Source organism: Agelaius tricolor, unplaced genomic scaffold, assembly GCF_023055355.1.
Source record: "Agelaius tricolor isolate 1412-34295 unplaced genomic scaffold, bAgeTri1.0.p SCAF_18, whole genome shotgun sequence".
Taxonomy (NCBI): domain Eukaryota; kingdom Metazoa; phylum Chordata; class Aves; order Passeriformes; family Icteridae; genus Agelaius; species Agelaius tricolor.
The window spans coordinates 1,225,135-1,244,411 of record NW_027269278.1 but is presented as its reverse complement, the minus strand read 5'-3'; the positions used below and the strand labels follow the sequence as shown (position 1 = coordinate 1,244,411).

The following is a 19,277-nucleotide window of genomic DNA, read 5'->3' as shown; positions in this document are numbered from 1 at the left end:
CTGTGGGATTAAGAGCTTTTATTGTGGTATTTTCTTGCTTTCTGCACAATTCTGGCCTAGTTCTGAAAAGAAAATGGGCAAAAAGCAGCATGAAAATGTTTGCCTAGAACACTAAAACAGTTTGGCATTACTGTAACTCACACTTTTAATGTTATTCTTCTGAAACTCATTTGTATAAGTGGAACATTTGTGTAGGCACTGTTGTTATTAGAGATGGAAGGACTCCTTGAAGGTGTTCTGAGGGCTTTTGAATTATCCCAATCTACTCTTTAGTGTTTTGGTTCTTTAGTTGCTGTGGATTTGCTTTCCAGTGCACAGAAACAAAGCTCCTGAATTAAATACTTCTTGCTAGGGTGAAGCAAGTAGGAAAAAACCCAAACCCTTTGTGCTTTTCTCATCCCCAATACCAATAATAAATAGAAAAAATTGCCAGTATTTGAATAGCTGCGAGTGGGAAAAGAGAAGGATTTAAAAATGTATTGTAGCAATGAGTGTTTCTGCCACAGCAGATTTTCCCCTGCTTGCCTATTCCCTCAAGCCCTCTGAAATATTCCTGTTTGCAAGGTCTCTGACCTGGAGTGGGGTTGGTGTTTGTGCTAATAGTCAAGGGCCCAATAATTCTTCCACTTCCAAAAGTCTATTAGAATTTTTCAAATAAATCACCCTTTAAAGTACTTTTCACAAATTGCTTCCCTAAAGGGCTGTGAAAAGAAGCTTTCAACACTGTTTAAAATGTAGAGAGTGAGTACCAATAACAACCAAACCTAGCTTTAAGATTAACTTTTTCCTCCTCTTCCTGTTTTTGTTGCTCTTCCACAGTTTTGTATTTCTCCATTCTTCCATGTTTCACAGCAATGTGTAGAAGCTCTTGAATAGGACTTTCATCTTAGATGTCATGAAGAATTTTTTGTCTCTGAATACCAAAATGTTTTTTCTTCAAATATTTGCCTGGATCTTAAAGATCTTCCTGTTTCTGTCAGAGGGTCAGAGTTTAGGGAGCCATATTAGCATTTATAGAATTATATACCTGTTGTTAAAAACAAATCCAAAGGATGGGATTTTTTAATACAGTTAAATATATTTCATGTAGCACAAAAATGTTGTCATTTGGTATTTTACCACAAAGATTGACCAAATCCTGCTAGATTGTTTCCAAGGGTGAGAGTTAGGAATTTACTGCAGCTGGTGCTAAATTGGGTTGTGGGCAGAGATAAGCTCAAAGCAGAATGTACTCTCTGACTGTCAGAATTTGAAAAATAATCTCAAACCTGAATTAACAATTGGACAGAAAAATGAGGAATGATAAACAGAAAATTTGAATTCTTTCCCTTGGGCTCTACTTGCATTGTGGGTCAAAAGTTCATGCAACCACAGAGTGGTGGGAGCTGAAGGTAACACAGGCAGGGGTTTGGCAGAGGGAGCTTCCCTTGCCTCTCCAGAGATGTGGTGGTGCCAGTGTCTGTTTACTTCATGCCAAACACATTTTAGGAACACAATGTCACTTCTAAAGTCATTTGATTTGAAAATAAGAGGACATTTAGAGATCAGAAACGAATTTCTTGGAAAGAGATGGTTATTCCCCACCTCCACTGTGAAACCAAATATTTAATTAGGTTTCATTTCACAAGAGGTGGCCCTCCAAACATCTCCAAGTCACATGTTGAACTGCCAGGGTTCTTTAGGAGCTTTTTTTAAAGGGAAAACCTTTTTTGATTTGAGGTTTTATCCTAGAAAACCAGACTTGGTGTGAGCCCCTGTTTGTGGAGAGCCCTGGCTGGCGTGGGGTCGCCATTCCCATGGGGCCCTGTCCTCGGGCACAGAGCCAGGCTGGGAGCTTTAATCCTGCCCACTCCAAAACCACAAGTCCCTGGAATGTTTCCATATTATTTGTGAAGCTTGGCCAACTATTGTGTTGTCCCCTCAGGATTAGCACAAGTATCTGTTTCTGGTGATGAGTTGAGAAGACTTTATTTCCTAAATGTTCTCCTTATCTTGAAGCACATGGTGAGTGCCCTCAGTTCATTTCCATGGAGACTCGGATCCACCTAATTAAGATGAAAATAAAAATGTGGTTTATTCGAAGACTTTACAAAGATGTGGTGCCAGGCCATCAGATAAACACTCCGTGTTCTTCTGATTTCTGGAAAAGTTCAGGTTTTAGGACTGGAACATAAATTTTAAAGCCTTGGGACAATTTGAAAAGGGAAAGAAGTCAGTTCTTGCCCTAAGTCCCTGCCAGCATTGGGACTTGGTTGTTTATGAAGATTTCAGGGTATAATTTCTGAGGGAAATGGGTTTGTTTAGTACGGCTCTAATTATGATGCCGGAGAAATTTTATGTGCATGTATGGGGAGAATCTGGTCAGCATTAGATGCCTCGACATTTTTTCAGCCAGCCTTTGAAATCTCTATTCCACAGGCTCTTTCCAAAAAGCATTTCTTAAAAATGAAGCTGGCCAAGGAGAGGGGAGGCTTTGGAGCAGGAGGGACCAAGTTCTCGTGGTGCATGGCACAGATTGCAGCTCTCTCTTCTGAGCAGGGCAGAATTCCCCCTTCAGCTGCCCTGGGCTGGGGCCCTGCCTTGGCTCCTTGGGTTCCCTTTGCCCCACAGCACTCCTGCTTTTGAACACAGAGGGGCTGGAGAGCAGCCCTGGAAGGGGACCTGGGGGTCGTTGCTTATCAGGCCCTCTTAATTTGATCATGAATGAATTATTAAGTCTTCACCTACCCTGGTGACACAAGTTCATTTATTTGTGCCTTCCCTCTGCCATGGTCAAGAGGGATTTTCCTTTTTCCCTTTGAGGAAAGCATGAGAAGAACAAAGGGTTGGATTTTCATGGCCTAATGCGTCAGGAGAGATCCCTACATTCGTAACAAATGTGGATGTTCCTTCTGCTTTTTCCTGCCCCACTTGTCCTGCAGGAGAATTGTGTATTCAGAGGGAACAGAAACTCCTTGGTTTATGGGATTAAGATAAACCCACTTACTCTGCAATAACATTCACAAGGATTAAAATGCAATTGTTAGCCAAGGAGCTGAACACAGTGTACATTATCCAATGGTAAAAAAAACCCTGCTCCTAGTAGATTATCCTTAACACTTCCAATGTATAGTTAATGTTCCAGCTGTTACTGCAGATGAATTGCATTTTTTTCACTGTGCATCTTTGCACCAGAGAATGTATTCTGGCATGGTCAAGTCTTGGCTACACCTCTACATCTTGGACTATGTTCTGTTTGTACTTTTCTCACTAAATGCCTTTTTTTCATTCAAGCCATTTGTGCACCACTTGAGCTGCCAAATGACTCCTGCTGTGGCAAATGCTAGGTCTTTCCCTTGTATGTCCAGATTTTGTTGGTTGTGCAGCATTTGTGAGCTCCTCACTGCTGTTGCTCTGGTGAGCTTTTAGGAGAGTGAGAAGCTGTGGGTGTGAACTCAGAGACTGTTCTGCCTTTTACTGGGGAAACCTGAGTTCAGAGGCAGAGAAGATTTTTGAGGGCATCTGTAGAAAATGCAATAGTGGCTTTTGGATGTCTTGGTGTTGGTTTGGAACCATAAATACACAAATAAACTGTGGGATTCTTCAGCCCTGACTCTCTGGTGCTCATAAGAGGCCATAGACACAGTGGTGTCATACCTGCTGTCCTCCCTGCTCAGTGTATCCAGTTAGGATCTCTCCTGGCAGGAGGGTGCAGATGAAGACTTTCACTCCCTGCACCATGGAGCAATGACCAGAAATTCCCTGTAGCAGAAGCTTTCATGTGGTTGGCAGTTCTTCATTAACCATGTTCCTCTCAGAGGGTCCTCCAGTTGCCCACCCACTCAGTCTGTTCAGTCATCCCAAATGTTATTTCTCTGGATGTGCACATCTGGTTTCACTCTACTGCCCAGGGAAGTGCTGCTGTACATTCTGTGTGTCATGGCTGCTTTCCCAGCATCCCAAGAATTAAGGCAGCGTGAGGGGATTTTACAAGTTCTCCAAACACAGGCACTGTTTTCCCACAGTAGCCACACCACATAATGCCTATATGGAATGACATCTCCTCACAGAACTGAAATGTGCACTTGTATGTGCCTTACTGCCCTCACAGAGGTACACAAGACTTTAGTTTCCTTTATCTGAAGCCAGCATTTTCTTATGGGGAGCAGCTGAAGTAGCTTCCTATAGTGAACCCATGTGAATTGAGCCAGCTCGTGTCCCCAGTGCCTGGTGAGCAAACTTCCACTGCGTGCTGCTCTGTCTGGGGAGCTGTGACCAGCAGAACACTGGAGGGTTCCCAGTGTGTTCTGCAGCTGTTGGGAGTGGCTGGCACAGCAAGCTGAAGTGTGGAAGTGCTCACAGATCCTTCACAGCTCTTCTGGCACACGCTTGGTGCAAGCTTAGTGCAGACCTTTCCAAGAACAGGGCTTTGAGGAAGCTCTCCCTTAAGACTATTCAGAACTGAGTATCTGAACATAAATAGTTTCTAGAAGTATTTAAATTGGCTGACTGGGATCTCTGATGCCTTATCTCCTGTGCCTCCAGTGTTACTATTACATATTTAAATCTGCTGCCTTCAGATCTATAGTGATATTGGTTCCTGCTGCTGATGTGTGCAGTCCTCTCCTGTTTCTGAGGGTCAGAGGAGTTGATGAGCTGCAGTCATGCCCTCCTAGCCCAGATGAGATAAAGCTTGGGAGCTGCCTGTCCTTCCCCCCTCCCAGCCTGCATTGCATGCTGAGCAGGGAGATGATCTCCCCAGGGCAGTGCCAGCTTTGGGCCCAGTTCCCAGTGTGCCAATCAGCAGGGCACTGGCTGGCCAGGAAAGCTGATCCCAAACTGACACCCTCACTATCCTGATTTTGTTGGTTTCCCTACCAAACAGGAAGGGAATGAGGGGGCTGAGTGATCTGTCAGCTGCTCCTCTAGAAGCATCTCTTCATATTTGTGATTTAGACAAAGTCCTGGGGCACATCAGGTTTGTATTAGGACTGGGTGTAATTCTCTCCAAATTGCATAATGGGAGACAATTTAAGGAGCAAACAAGTGGAAGACAAAGTGGAAAGTCAGTTTTCCCTTGAAGGAGACATGTTTTCCTAGAATTGGGATGTCACAGTCATACTCCATTTCTGTCTTTACTGCGGGTTCAGTCAGTTTTAATCTTGGAGGAGCTGCAGAGGTGCCTGCTACTGCTTTGGAAGTTAGGATTACATAATAAATATGCTTTTCCAAACAAACTGCCAGTCTGTCAGCTTCTCCCCAGGTTTCCATGCAGTATTTGGGAGAATCCCAGGGAAATAGCTAAACAGATGGCCTATTCTGATGAAAGCATCCCAGCCTGCCCAGGTGCTGCAGGTGTTGGCCTGGAGTTCTGGGCACACACACATTCTCTTAGGGTTGTGTTAGGATCTTCCTGTCCAAAACCCCACATTTCTTTGAATCCAGCACTGATTTTCCAACAAGGAGTAAATCTGATTAAGACCTGAAAATCATGCTGGTTCTGCTGTGAAATAGTTTGCAGCTTTTTAAGGCGTGTTAGGTCTCTCTCCTTAAAAATACCTCTCCGAATGAAATTGTTGAGAATTACTCTTCACAGATTTCAAGTGGGGGGAGGAAAGCAAGTTTGGGTTATTTGAAACCTTATAGTTCCTGTTGAGCTTTATTTTTATCAGGATTTTAGATACTTTCAGGAGGGTTTCATATCTCAACACCTCTTTCCAAGGTGTGTAAGTACAATTAATGGTTGATATGGCTGGGTAGGGGAAGGGAAGACCCAGGAAATCCCTTCACCCACATGTTGGAATAAGCAGTTCTGTAATGTTGATCACCCAGGTGAGGCTAGACAAGGCAGCATGTGAGCTCCTGGTCTCATCTTTGCAGCTTTTGTTGGTTGGTCGCATAAATGTGGGGGGAGATGGTTCTGGAATGCATCGCTCTAATGGCTCCTTGTGAAATTATCATTAAGGCTGATTGACCATGATTTCCTCCATAAACACAGCTTTTGTCATGACAAATGACAGAAGTGCTAATGGTAATTCATTGTGGTTTGCGTGTCTTTATTGGGAGCAGGAGAAGAGATTTGTTTTATGTCCTTCAGATTCAAGGATGGTGTGTGTGAAAGTGGGAAGCTGGGGGTGTGGGACAGTCCTGCTGCAGCCTGAGGCCCAACTCCTGTTTTTGCCCTCTGGTCAGACTATAGAATCCAACTGGAGGTGTGGGAGGCACAACTTGCAAAGGATCCAGTGCCGCTCTGAGAACAGCAAAGGGGTCTACTGTTTACAGTATGATGATGAGAAGATCATCAGTGGCCTACGAGATAACTCCATTAAGGTGAGCACTTCCCTTGGTCCTTGCCCTGGCTGTGACTGGGGTTCTGCCCTGGCAGCTGCCTGTGCTTCTTGGTGTCTCTTCATGGGACAGTGTCTGGTTGGTGAGGGTGGGATGTCTGAGCCTGGCAAAGTCCTCACCTGCGCTCTGCTCTGGAAGCCTGAGGCACTGCCAGGGATCATGTCCATTAACCACAAAGGTTGCCCTGAAACCAGTGTTCCCCCAGGAGGGGGAGGTGTCTGTGTGCCACTGGCCTTGGCTGTGGCTGTTTCATTGCCAGGAATTTGCTTCCATGCTCATCCTCCCTGGCACTTCTTTGGCTGGACAGGATTTGATCTCCTCATGGTGCTTGGTTATTTTTCACTGTTCTCTCAAAAACTTACATCAAAACTTGCTAAAGCTAAAGGAAAGGACAAACCCTACTGATGGGACAGACTCACCCCTCATGGCATCTGGTTGTCCTCCTTTCTTTGCAGCTGTGACAATGTTCAAGTCTTGATCCATGTTCTTGATGTTGATAAGCCATTTACCTTTCTTTTTTCTAACAGATTTGGGACAAAACAAGCTTGGAATGTTTGAAAGTATTGACGGGACATACTGGCTCAGTTCTTTGTCTGCAATATGATGAAAGAGTTATTGTAACTGGATCTTCAGATTCTACAGTGAGGTGAGTGTTAAGTTCTTGTACAAAAATAATTTGAGTGTCAGGGCTGGGAATATTTTCAATAATCTCTTAATATCAGAAAACATCCCTACGATTAATGTGATATTTGTATTCCAGAAGCAAGATACTCATACTTGGCAAAGGATCATATTAAATAATTTTTCTTCAAAATCTATTTTGTTCTTTTAGCATTAGGAATTTTGAAAGAATATGACCTGAGGGATTCAAGGCATATCCTGAAGTTTTGGAGTGGCTGATGGCCAACTATGCAATAATTTCTTCAGTTAGGGTTTCTTTAGTGCCCTGTGACATGTTGCAGTCATGACTCTTACTGAGGGGGTGTTCAGTACACATGGAGCACTGCCTGACGTGCAGTTCTGCTGGCAGTGAGGACATTTCAGGAGCCGTCTTCCTGCCTTGCACAAGCCCTGCCAGGGGTTAGCCAGCCAGAGCTCTCCCGTGGAGACTGGGGCAGGCTTGTGCCTGTTCTCCCTCCACAGAGCCATCACTTCCTTGGGATAACACTGCTGTCTCCCACAGAGTCTGGGATGTAAATACCGGGGAGGTTCTGAACACGCTGATCCACCACAACGAGGCCGTGCTCCACCTGAGGTTCAGCAATGGGCTGATGGTGACGTGCTCCAAGGACAGGTCCATCGCCGTGTGGGACATGGCCTCCCCCACGGACATCACGCTGCGCCGCGTGCTGGTGGGACACCGCGCTGCTGTCAACGTGGTGGACTTCGATGACAAGTACATCGTGTCAGCCTCGGGGGACAGGACCATCAAGGTCAGTGGCAGAGCTCTGCTCCAGGGCCTTTCTGGTGTCCCTCAGTGAGCAGTGTCCTCTTGCTGGCTCTTGGTGACTTTGGGCACACAACTGCACTGGAATATTTTCATGGAAAAGCAAAGCCCATTTGCTGTTTGAACTCTTTGTCTCGAGATCAGTTGCTCTGTTCAATGTGGCACATCCTGTGCCTTTTTCCAGTGGTATTTTTAATTTCACTTGGCAGTTCTGTCCAGACATGAAATTCCTCAGCAGTGCCTTTCCTCACCATGCCTTCCCAGCAGCTCAGCCAGGCTGTGCCATGTTTGAAGGATTCAGAGGCTGAATTTGAAGGCTGTGACATACCAGAAGATTTGAGTTACCCAGAGTGCACTAATATAACAAAGGCATTTCCACCCTGCCCTCTGTGAACCAGAGCTGCCTTAGCCTGGGCCAAGAAGTTCTTGGCAGTCCCATGTCCAAATCTTAGCCAGAGATCCTGCTGCACTCTGAGTTGGAAAATGAGGCACTTTATACTCTGTGGTACAATTTCAATTACAGTTCATTAAAAATGGGTGAAGTTGATTGAATCCTTTAAGGTTAAGACCAAGCTTAAAGGCCATTTGGACTTTCTCTTACTAAGAGCTTCCTAATAATTTCTTTGGTAAAAAAGTGTGAGGGGTTTGTGTTTGCTAACTCCAGTTTTAAAAATGATTTTTAACTTAGGAAGTGTTATCAAGGTTTTGAAATAATTTGGAACAGTCTCTGCCCCCTGAAAATATTTTAGACACAACCCCCAGCTCTTCTCAGTGCCATAGCAGTGCCTGTGCCTCTGTCCCTGCTGGGTCCCCACTGGTGCCCTGGGCCCTGCTCTTGGCCTCTGAAGATGCTCTGTGGGTTTTCCCTCCTCTGTGAGCCTCAGGCCCCTCTGTCTGTGAATTCCTCATGGTTTCTCATGTGGAAGAAGGGCTGTTTGCTGCAGCTCTCAGGGGGTTTGTCCCGTGTCCCCAGGTGTGGAGCACCAGCACGTGCGAGTTCGTGCGGACCCTGAACGGGCACAAGCGCGGCATCGCCTGCCTGCAGTACCGGGACCGCCTCGTGGTCAGCGGCTCCTCGGACAACACCATCAGGTGGGTGCCACCAGCTGCTGGCCTGGGCAACAGGGGCCTTCTGTCCTGAAAACAGCATTTCCCTCAATTCTGATGCTGCAAAACTTCCTTGGCATGGCTTGCCATTGGAGCAGATGGTTTGTGAATGGGGCTTACCTCAGTGTGGGAGTAAAGTTTCACAACCTTGTGAAAGAGTGGGACACTGAGGCTTCAGAGTGAACAAAACCTCTTATCTGCTGCTGTATCTCCTTGTCCTCTGCTGGGAGAAATGGAGAAGACATTGCTCCCTGGTTTTCTTATTTTCTGAACTTCTAATCAATGGCTTACAGAGAACAGAAAAAACTGTTGTAATTTCCCAGAATAACACACATCTGAGCTTTACTTGCATGTGATTCTGAATGCTTAAAATAATTTTAATATGTGTACTGTAGCTGCTCTGAATGACACTTTTTTAAGAAAATTACATACTTCCCCCCCCCCATAGCAAACCAGGCAGTAGATGCTTAACCCTGGGTGTAGGAATCAGCCTTTCTCCTGTGTTCTCCCCAGGCTCTGGGACATTGAATGTGGTGCCTGTTTAAGAGTATTAGAAGGCCATGAAGAGCTGGTTCGGTGCATCAGGTTCGACAACAAGAGGATTGTTAGTGGAGCCTACGATGGGTAGGTCTGAAAGCAGTTCCCAAAATTTAGCCTTTCTCTTGTGGGGCTCTCAGGAGTCTGCAGACCATTTCTGTGGGCTGATGGCAGGACCGCTCTCCAGAGTACTTCTGGCTTGCTCAGTGTCTGCAGTGCATTGTGGATTCATGGCAGTTACATCCATATCCAAATTCTCTATTTCTTTCTCTGCCTGGAGAGTTACTGAAAACAATTCTGGAACTGGGTTTGGCTGTAGCCTTTTATTTGGGCTCAGTGTCTGCCTGGGGTTGGTGGGCCCAGCTTCATTCCCACATTGCAGGAGGGGTCTGTGTGTGCATTGTCAGCTTGTCTGTCACAGCTGTCACAGAGCCATCACTGGAATGGCTGCTGCAAAGAAACTCAAAACTACCTGGCTTTTACAAGCTTGAGCATTAGTATTTCTCACAGTGTCCTTGATCCTGAGCAAGTAGGTGTAGGGAAAACATGGCAAGCTTTCTGGGGCTTTGAATGTTATTTTCTATGTTTTCATAATTTCTTTCTTCTCTTACTTTTAGGAAAATTAAAGTTTGGGACTTGCAAGCTGCTCTTGACCCTCGTGCCCCAGCAAGTACGTTATGCTTGCGTACGTTAGTGGTAAGTAAAAATTAATTCATTTGGAGCAGTCAGGGGTGTTTCAGTGCATTATTTTGGGATAGGTGGGAATGGCAGGGGGTTTATGAAGTCTATAGTGCTTAAAAATAAAGAAAAATTTATTATCATATCCTGAATGATTTGCATCTGAGCTTAAATGAAGGATCAAATTTTTCTGGTTTGAGATTCTCAGATACTCTTAAAAGAAACAGAAATCATCATGATACTGTATCAAATCACTCTGGTTATTGGTGTTTCCCTAATATCACTGTAGAGCTGCTTTTAAATTTCCTCCTATTAAAAAAGGGCAAGAATCTTGTGACCCTTTCCCAAACTTTTTTCCTAACCCTTCACTTTGGAAGGAATAGCTGGGAAGGGGGAAGGAGGCTGAGTCCAACAGATTGCCACAGGAACTCTCAGGCCTTCAGAGGACAGTCACATTTAAAGCTTAAGTTGCTTAAGCTATATTTTTCTTTGTAATGAGGGCTTTGGCTTATGACAGCAGACTTAATTAAAAATAGATGGGGGAATGCATTCCTTATTCTTTCCACCCAAATGTGTGTGGAACCTTACTTCAGGAGTCAGTTGAGTCCTTGACTGTAGGTGATGCATGTGTTTGGCCTTTCCAGCACCTGGAGAAGGGCTTATGTGGCTGGACATGCTTCTCCTTTTTCTTTCTCTTCAGTAGTCTTGGTACAGAGATGAGATTTAACTATTATTTTATTTAGTTTTAGTGAAAAAGTTGTTTGTTTCTATGTTCTGTAGGTATCCTGTGGCTTAGGTTGGGGTTTGGGATCACTCTGCCAGCTTGGCTTAGTTCTCCAATAAAGGCAGAGTCCTCACTTTAAATTTAATGAACATGGATAAGCTGGACTAAAGGGAGGGCATTTTCTGGGCTTCTTGGGCCACTTGGAGATTTGTTGGAAGAGCTGCTGGAGCATGTGCTCCCCTTCTTATGGCAGAGTTTGAATTCCTGGCTGCTGCTGTGTGAGCATGAGGATCCTCTCAGCAGGGTGGAGCTGTGATGTGCTGTTTGGGGCTGCACAAAAACAGACTCAGCAGAGAATTCTGCAGAGAAGGAGCCCTGGCAGAGCATCAGTGCCAGCCAGGGGCCAAAATTGCTGCTCCTTGGTGGACAGACAGCTTCCATCTGGAATAATCTCAGCCTGTGGCTGGGCTAGGCCCACTGAGGGAGGCTCAGGGTACAGCACTGGATTTGGGAGCCGTGTGTTTCTGTAAAGAGTTTACATACAAAAGCAGCTTTTCTTGTATCTGTGTATAATTATGAAGGTTTTTTAGTCAGCATAGCAGAGTTTGAACATACCTTGTGTGTCCAGATCCCTGAGTGATACCAGTGCACTGCCATGTTTTCCTCTTGCCTTGCTGACTGCTTGCCTCTTGCCCACAGGAACATTCAGGACGTGTCTTTAGGCTCCAGTTTGATGAATTTCAGATCATTAGTAGTTCCCATGACGATACAATTCTGATTTGGGATTTCTTAAATGTGCCACCGAGTGCCCAGAACGAGACCCGCTCTCCATCTAGAACATACACCTACATCTCCAGATAACAGTCTGCACTTTACTGCCCTCAGAAGGTAAGGCTCTCTCATTGGCCAGGGCTGGGAAATGTCTGAAACATTCCCTCTGCCTGCAGCTTGGCTTAGTCAAACAAGCTGAGGTTTTCCTTAAGAGAATTAAACCTTTTTATGCCACTTCTTTCCCCATCTGGTCTTTGTGTGGTCATGCTCCAGCATGTCTTGTTGGCTTCTCCCTTCTTATATAAATTATGGTTATAATTGGGTGTTCAGGCATGTTAGAGAGAGCTGTCATGTATTCACAGCATTGCTGGCAGTTGAGGAGCCTTGGTGTGTGGCACAGACATTCCAGCTGTCCCATGAAGTGGGAGCTCTCCATGTACCTGCTGGCTGTGGGGAGCTGTGCAAGGAGCAGTGCAGGGATCTGAGCCTGGGGCAGGAACAGCAGCTCTGTGAGGAGCACAAGTGGCAGGGAGAGCTCTCAGAGCTCACCAGCACAGCTCAGAGCTGTCTGAACCAGAGCCCAGAACTCGCTGGAGTTTGGTTCCCTTTCCCAGTCACTGCAGTCAGTGCTCAAAGCCCTTTGCTGGGAGTGTGGATTCTTCTCTCTGCCAACAATTGCACTTCAAACTACACCTGCCTGTGAGTGCTGGGGCTTGGAACACAGGCACTGCCTTCCAGAGCACAGCAGGCTCTGCCAGTGCTTCCCAGGAATGGAGACACCACAGCAAGAGGAGCTGGGAGTGACATTGCCCCAACAGGAAGGATTTACTTTATTTGAAGTAGAGAATGAGTACTCTGTTTAAATGTGGTGTGGAAAGCCTTCCTGTAAGAAGGGATTTTTATTATCTCTCTGGATACATTTGTCCCTGCTGTGGCAATGTATTCCCCAGGTTTTTGCACTCCTGCAGGACCTCTGTCTGGCTGGGAAATCCCTTCCCTTGTGGAGACACACTTTGAGGTGCTCCTGCTAAAAGATGAGTTTTCTTTCATCTCAGGAAGGGTTAGCTGCCTTCCCTGCTACCGAACTCCTTTTAAAAGCACCGGGGCAGCCTCCTCTGTGGATCTGACACTGGGATCTGTTGGCACATTGCTTTGCAGGGTCTGAGCCAGCAGCTGGCCATTGCCAGGCTGAGCTGCCTCTCAGCATTCCTGTACTCAGGCCCTGGAATAAGAAAGAGCTGTAATGCTGTGAACATGGGCCATGTGCAGAATCCCAGCTAAACCTTCCCTCCACAGCAGGTTTTAAGAACCCTGCTGCAGGGGTAGCTTAGTGAAAGTCATGGAGTGGCTCATCCTGCCTGGGGCAGGACAGGGACACCTGGAAAAGCTGCATTTTATAAACAGTCTCCATCTGCCTTCCAGTCCTGCATCAGTGCTTGCTTCTGTTAACTAAAAGGATAATTTGAGATGGACAAAATCTGTTTTTAAAGTACAGATTGGGCATAGGTCTTTAAAAGCCACATAGAGGGTGTCTTAAGCACAAAAGAAACACAGAATCATGGACTGTCCTGATCTGGAAGGGACCCACAGGATCACCCAGTCCAGCCCCTGTCCCTGCCCAGACCCCCCAGCAATCCCCCCTGTGCATCCCTGGTGTCCAAAGGCTCCTGGAGCTCTGGCAGCCTCGGGGCCGTGCCCATTCCCTGGGCAGCCTGGGCAGTGCCCAGCACCCTCTGGGGGGAGAAACTTCTCCCAAAAGCCAACCCTGCCCTGGCTCAGCTCCAGCTGCTCCCTCAGGTCAAGAAATGAGGAGTTGTATAAAATTCCTGTCACTCCTTGAGCCAGCACCGTGCTGGTGTCATTTGGCCACGTGGCACACACAGCTCCATCTTGGGGGTTTGTCAGGGCAGTGGGAGATGCTTTTGGCAGGGGGTTCTGCTGCTCACACCCTGCACACTTGGCAGCTGAGCACAGCTCAGTCTGCCTAGCCCAGGAGGCACAGCTGGGACCACACAGCCCCCAGGTCCTGTTGTTGGTAATGACAGTCCCTTAACAGCTATTTCCTCTACTGCAGAGATGCTGTGATGTCACTTTTTGACATGTTTGTCTGACTTCAGAATCCAAAACGCCTAAATCTACATAAAATTATGGTGAAACAGCTAATATTTCATCATGACATTTAATGAAACAGTTTTATAAGCTTTCAAACATCACAGTCTTGTGAGTTTTGAAGCAGCCCTGCACACGTTTTTACAGGCTTTGCAATGTGAGGCTCTTCAAAGTGGATCAATTTTGACAGTCCTGGCAGTTGGCTGTGAGAGTTTTATTGCTTTCTGTTGAATTCCTGTTGTTTATTGTAACATGATAAAAATTGTTACCATATGATAGTTTAATATTCTGGTATTAAGCATTAGGCCTTGGGCTGAGGGAAGGGAAGTCAAGAGCAAGTGCCTAAGGATGTTTTAACCTTTCATGGGAATGTCAGATCAGAAGAGGGAAGTTCTCCCTAGTCCATTGAAGATGGTTTTGGGAAGTGGCAGGTAAAATCAAAGTTCAGATTTAATTACACTCAGACCTTACACTGCCTCCAAGCTGATAACAGAGCCATCAGGCTGGAAGTGGGATTATCAAAGTATTTGAGGGTTTTGTCTGTTTTCCTAAAAGCTGCTCATGTATTAAAGTAGCTGAAATTGCCTCTTGTGCAGAACTCTTCCTCTGCAGTGTGAGGAAGAAAGAACCATCCCCTGGCTATTTTGGGTTGGGTTCAGGGGGCTGAGCTGTTGGGTCCCTGGCTGTGCACACCAGGGCTGGGACTGTGGCTTTGGGAGAGGAAACTGCCTGTGGGTCACTGCCAAGGACCAGAGCCATGCAGAGCCTGGCTCTTGCTGCAGTGGGGCTCAGAGGCCTGGCCAGCAGCCCTGGCTGTCCTGCATGAGTGTCACCTCCTGCACGTGCTCTGCCCTTCCCCTCCTAGACTGGATGCAAAGGATGCTGTGGGCCTGAGCACCTGGGGATGCTGCTTGCTCTGTGCCTCCTCTCAGTTCACTTGTCTTTTGTCTTTTTCAGGGTTCCACAGTCTTGAACTACTGGATTTTTGGCTACTACATGCCTGAAGATGATTGACAGCTAAAGTCAGAATTGGTTCTAGATGCTGTGTAGATGCAAAGCAGCACAATTCTATATCTAAATTTCTTAATCTTTCCTGCTCTCAATGGTCGTCTTTGAATTTGCTACAAATTCACTGACTTGGAGTAGATGAGTTTCAGAAGCCTATCCTTCCCTGCTGTGAGAAATCCAAAGCTTCACATGTAAATTGTCCGTAGAAACTGAACTCTGATGGCTTGTTTTTCAGATATAAATCAGAAGTCAAGAAAGGACTTGGCCTAATTTATATTGCTTTGCACTTTTGTCTGACTTTAAAGGAAAAAAAAAAACATTCTCCAGTGAAATTTGGGTGCCAAACACATGCCCAGAATGTACAGAGCTTTGCTTTCCAGTCACCACTGTCCTTTAGGCGTTCCCCATGGCAGGTTCAGAGCCCGTTCTGTTCCATAGGTGTACGTTGGACTCTTAGAAATATTTCTGAGTTGCTCAGTAATATTTTTGGATTACAGTTTACTTGTTTCTGCACCAATAATTTCTTTTAAATTAAAGATTCCCTGTAATTCAGGCTAGGTTATCTGAACTAGTTGTATAGCACTGTCTTTTCCTTTGCCCTGTGCTCTGTACTCCCCGTCCTGCACTTCCTGATGTTTGCTGTAGTCCCCCTCCTTCCCTGTGTGCTTCCCTCATCTCGGATACTGTGTAAGCATGTAGATACCTTGTACATACAGCAGAGCCTCTGGTGCCAGCCTCAGGGTGTCCTGACACTACACACCTAACACTCAGCGTGGTGGCACTTGGCAGCAGGATGTCCTGACCCCTGGCACTGGTGGTGACATGATTACCTAGACACTGTCTCTGCAAAAGGAGGTTTTCAGTATTCATTAGTTGGGGTTTTGGTTTTGTTTTGGTTTTGGTTATTTTTTGGTTTTTTTTTTTAATGGGAACTACATATTTTAAAATGTAATTTCTAAACTTTTTAAAAATTAAAAACTGTTTAATTTATGTTCTGTATCTTATATTTTTGTGCCGCGGGATTTGCAGCTGTGTGTCTCTGATACCAGTGGGGCCTCACAGCCCCTGCTGATGTCCTCGGTAGCATTAGTTTGGCTGCTCAGTGGAGAAGATACCATGGGCCAAAGTTCCATTATTTATGTTTGATTTGTGACACTTGGTGACGGTGAGAGGAGCTCGTTCCAGTCACCGCTCTGCTTCCTGTGCCAGTTCCGTGCTGGTGTCCCAGGAGGATCGGCTGCCGTGTCCTGGCTCCTCCATGCTTTTGTTAGGGAGCCTCCATAGCTGCTTCTTCAGTTCTCACAGTGTCCCCTGTCATCTGTGTGGTCACACAAAACCCCTGCGTTGTCCTGGGGCCAGGAGGAGCCGTGGAGCAATGCCAGGTGGATTTGCTGTCGCGTGCGGGGCCAGCGCGGTCCCGGCTGTGTGGGAGGGCTCGGCTGGCACGGGCTGTGCTGCCATCCCTGTCTGTGTTCTGTGCTGTTCTGTGCTGGCAGCAGCTCTTGGCTCTGTGGGGGTGTTGCCTTTCCCTGTGCAGTCCCGGGGCGGGCCAGGGGACAGCGGGGGAGCTCGAGGTGTCACCAGCCCAGCCCCTCGCAGGGGGCACTGCAGGGGCTCCCCTCCCCACCCTCCCTGTTACTCCAGCTATTTATTCATCCAGATGAGCGAATGTGATGAAGTCCAGAAGAGCAAACTCGCTCCTGAGCGTCCATAAGGTCACTTTTTGGTAAGCTTGACAGTAGTTCGTGCAAGTGTCTTACTTTACCCTTTCTCATCTAATAGCTTTAATATTAAACTGTTTAAAAAAGATCTGTTGCAGCCCTGAAGAAAAAGGTTCTTTGTTTCTGAAGAGCGGAGTCCTTTTTTTAAAAATGCATGTGTAAGATTTAAATTCCTGTTTTTCCTTGGGAGATAATGGTATTTGGACATGCAGTCTAAACTTCTTTGTGCTTTGTGTAACATAGCAGTGGACTTTTGTGATTGGCACCCAAGGAACTCGACTCCTGGGATTCATGGTAGTGATCCTGGCTGCACTCTGGACTTTGTTTTGCTAACCATAATTGAGCAACTGTACATTACTGCGATATTAATGTTTCAAAGCACTGGGATAGTCTAATTCTAACTTGTAATTATGTTTGCCAATTATCTGTTTGGAAAGTTGATGTATGAACAGCTTCTTGAAACTGTTAAATTGTACAGATATCGTTCATGATCTAAAGCTTTGTACTGTGGAATGTGCTTAATAAAAAAAAGTTTGAACTTAATTTGTCACATGAATGGATGAGTGATGTCACCTCAGCAGAGTTTGGGTGTGAGTTAAGGATGGGTTGGAGCAGCCTGGCTGGGGGGTCCCTGCCCAATAAATGCCCCTCCAGCCCAACCCCAGTGGAAGACACAGGGCATGTGGAGCCCAAACCCATCTGCCACAGCCCAGCAGGGGCTGGCAGCTGCTGTTCCACCCTTCCCTTTCTTCAGGACAAACTGGGACAAACAGTGAGATGTGGAGCTGAGCTCATTCACCCATCACAGAGGTCTGAACCTCACTGCCTCTGCAGGAACATCACAAGGAATTTTTCTTACTTTACCAAGAATGCAGATAGAATGTTTAAAATACTCCCCATCTCCTGGCTTGTTGAAGCAACCTCCATGCCTTGAGCTGTGCAGAGTCTTCCAGGGCTCTGACTCAGGAAAAGCTTTGCCTTGGGCTTTCCTTTGCTGTGCAGTGACTTGTTCAATGCTGGGTTTGGTGGGTGTTTCTGGGAGACACTGCCCTGAAAAGGTTTTGGAGGTGCCAGAAACTCCACTGTAAGTATGAGCAGTTCTAGCTCAGCATTGGCAAATCCAGGCCTCAGGAATGACTCCAGTGCAGATGACTTCTTGCTCTCCTTGCCCCACTCTTGATTCTGGATAGGAGTGTTGGAAGCAGCATTGCTGCTGTCAGGCTGAGGCTGCCCCTGCAGCTGAGTGAGTCCAATCCCCTCTGGTGCCAGGAGTGCTCTGTGGAAGCACAGCCTGGCCGAGCTCGTGACGGGGTTCTGAAGGCCTTGCTGGATATCATTATCCAAATAAGCCACAAAAGCTCTGGGATGGATCTGCAGTGTAAACCTTGAGGTCAGGCTTTAACATTCCAGCACACCTGGGTGGCCTTTGGATTTGGTTGTTTTGTGGGTTTTCCCTTGCAGCCTTTCATGGTTGGCTGTGATTCCCACCAGAGAACTTCCCAGGGAAGTCGTGGAGGCCCTGGGTGCTCCCACCCATCCTGGGGGGATTTGAGGCCCCTTTGGACTCTCCCCACACACTGTCCTGAGCATGGAGTGCCCATGGGGCCGGGCAGTGCCCTGGGAGGGTGGGCAAGGAGGGCAGGGCTGGACCCCAGGGACCCCCACAGGCACTGGGGTCTCACTCAGGCCCAGCATCTCCTGCCAAGTCCTTCCCAAACTGCCTGTGGATGGGGCTAAAGCAGCACAATTCCAGAGGGGAAAACTCCATCCAACCTGGCCTTGGGCACTGCCAGGGATCCAGGGGCAGCCCCAGCTGCTCTGGGCACCCTATGCCAGGGCCTGCCCACCCTCACAGGGAACAATTCCCGATTCCCAATATCCCATCCATCCCTGCCCTCTGGCTGTGGGAGCCATTCCCTGTGTCCTGTCCCTCCATCCCTTGTCAATTGTCTCTCTCCAGGTTTCCTGGGGCTCCTTCAGGCCCTGCAAGGCCACCCTGAGGTCCCCCCAAAGCTTCTCCTGTGCAGGTGAACAATGGCAGCTGTGCCAGCCTTTCCTCCCAGCAGAGCTGCTCCATCCCTCTGCTCATCCTGGAGCCTCCTCTGGCCTGGCTCCAGCAGCTCCAGCTCCTGCCTGTGCTGGGCCAGGGCTGGGGCAGCTCTGCAGGTGGGAAATCACCTGAGCACAGGGACACAGGGAATCCCCCCTGCCCTGCTGCCCACGCTGGGGAGATGAAGGGAGAGAAAGGACCTTTGGAAAAGACCCTTTTCTGTTCTCCATCCCAGCAGAGCTTTTGCTAAAAATTCCAGGAATTTTCCAGGCTCAGTCTCCAGGATCACTCCCCGGCCTGGCTGTGCTGCCAGACACAGCTGTGCCCGTCCCTGCAGTGGGAATTGCTCCCGTGGGAAGCTGCTCTGGCACCCAGGCTCTCTGTGGTGTCTGTGTGGGCTGTCCCTGTGCCACAGTGACAGGATTTGGGGCTGCCCTGCAGCCCCCAGCTGCTGCTGCTCAGCAGGGCGGGGGGATGGAGCCAGCATTGGCTTCTCCAAGCTCCAGCTTTTCCCTGGATACTTTAAATACATTTCTGCAATGCTCTGTGGTGCTGAAACAGAACTCGAGTCACTTGTTAATCACTCACACACCAGGACCAAACTGTTCAGAGCTCCTGCCCTCTGCAGAGCTGTTCTGCAGCAGAACTCAGTTCAGGGCAGGGGATAACAGAAATCAGCAGTGATTATCCAAGCCTGTTGGTAACATCCTCTTGGAACACCTCTGGGCACTGGAGCAGGGTGAGGAACTGCAGGGAGTCGAGACCTCTCTGGTTTAGGCTGTCTGAGCTCACTCAGTC

The 19,277-nt window shown here is 47.2% G+C and overlaps 1 protein-coding gene across 4 annotated transcripts in view; it reads left to right on the top strand.

Annotated features, from left to right (window-relative positions):
- FBXW11 (F-box and WD repeat domain containing 11) overlaps window positions 1-16,972 on the top strand; it is a 57,324-nt gene extending 40,352 nt beyond the window's left edge. For all 4 annotated transcript variants that reach the window (XM_071442981.1, XM_071442979.1, XM_071442982.1 and 1 more), the window contains 8 exons: window positions 6,172-6,309; window positions 6,855-6,973; window positions 7,511-7,760; window positions 8,748-8,866; window positions 9,395-9,505; window positions 10,036-10,114; window positions 11,520-11,708; window positions 14,658-16,972. In XM_071442981.1, coding sequence (XP_071299082.1) covers window positions 6,172-6,309; window positions 6,855-6,973; window positions 7,511-7,760; window positions 8,748-8,866; window positions 9,395-9,505; window positions 10,036-10,114; window positions 11,520-11,681 — 978 coding nt within the window. In that variant the 3' untranslated portion in view covers window positions 11,682-11,708; window positions 14,658-16,972. The remainder of the gene's footprint in view (window positions 1-6,171; window positions 6,310-6,854; window positions 6,974-7,510; window positions 7,761-8,747; window positions 8,867-9,394; window positions 9,506-10,035; window positions 10,115-11,519; window positions 11,709-14,657) is intronic.
- The last annotated feature ends 2,305 nt before the right edge of the window (window positions 16,973-19,277 follow it).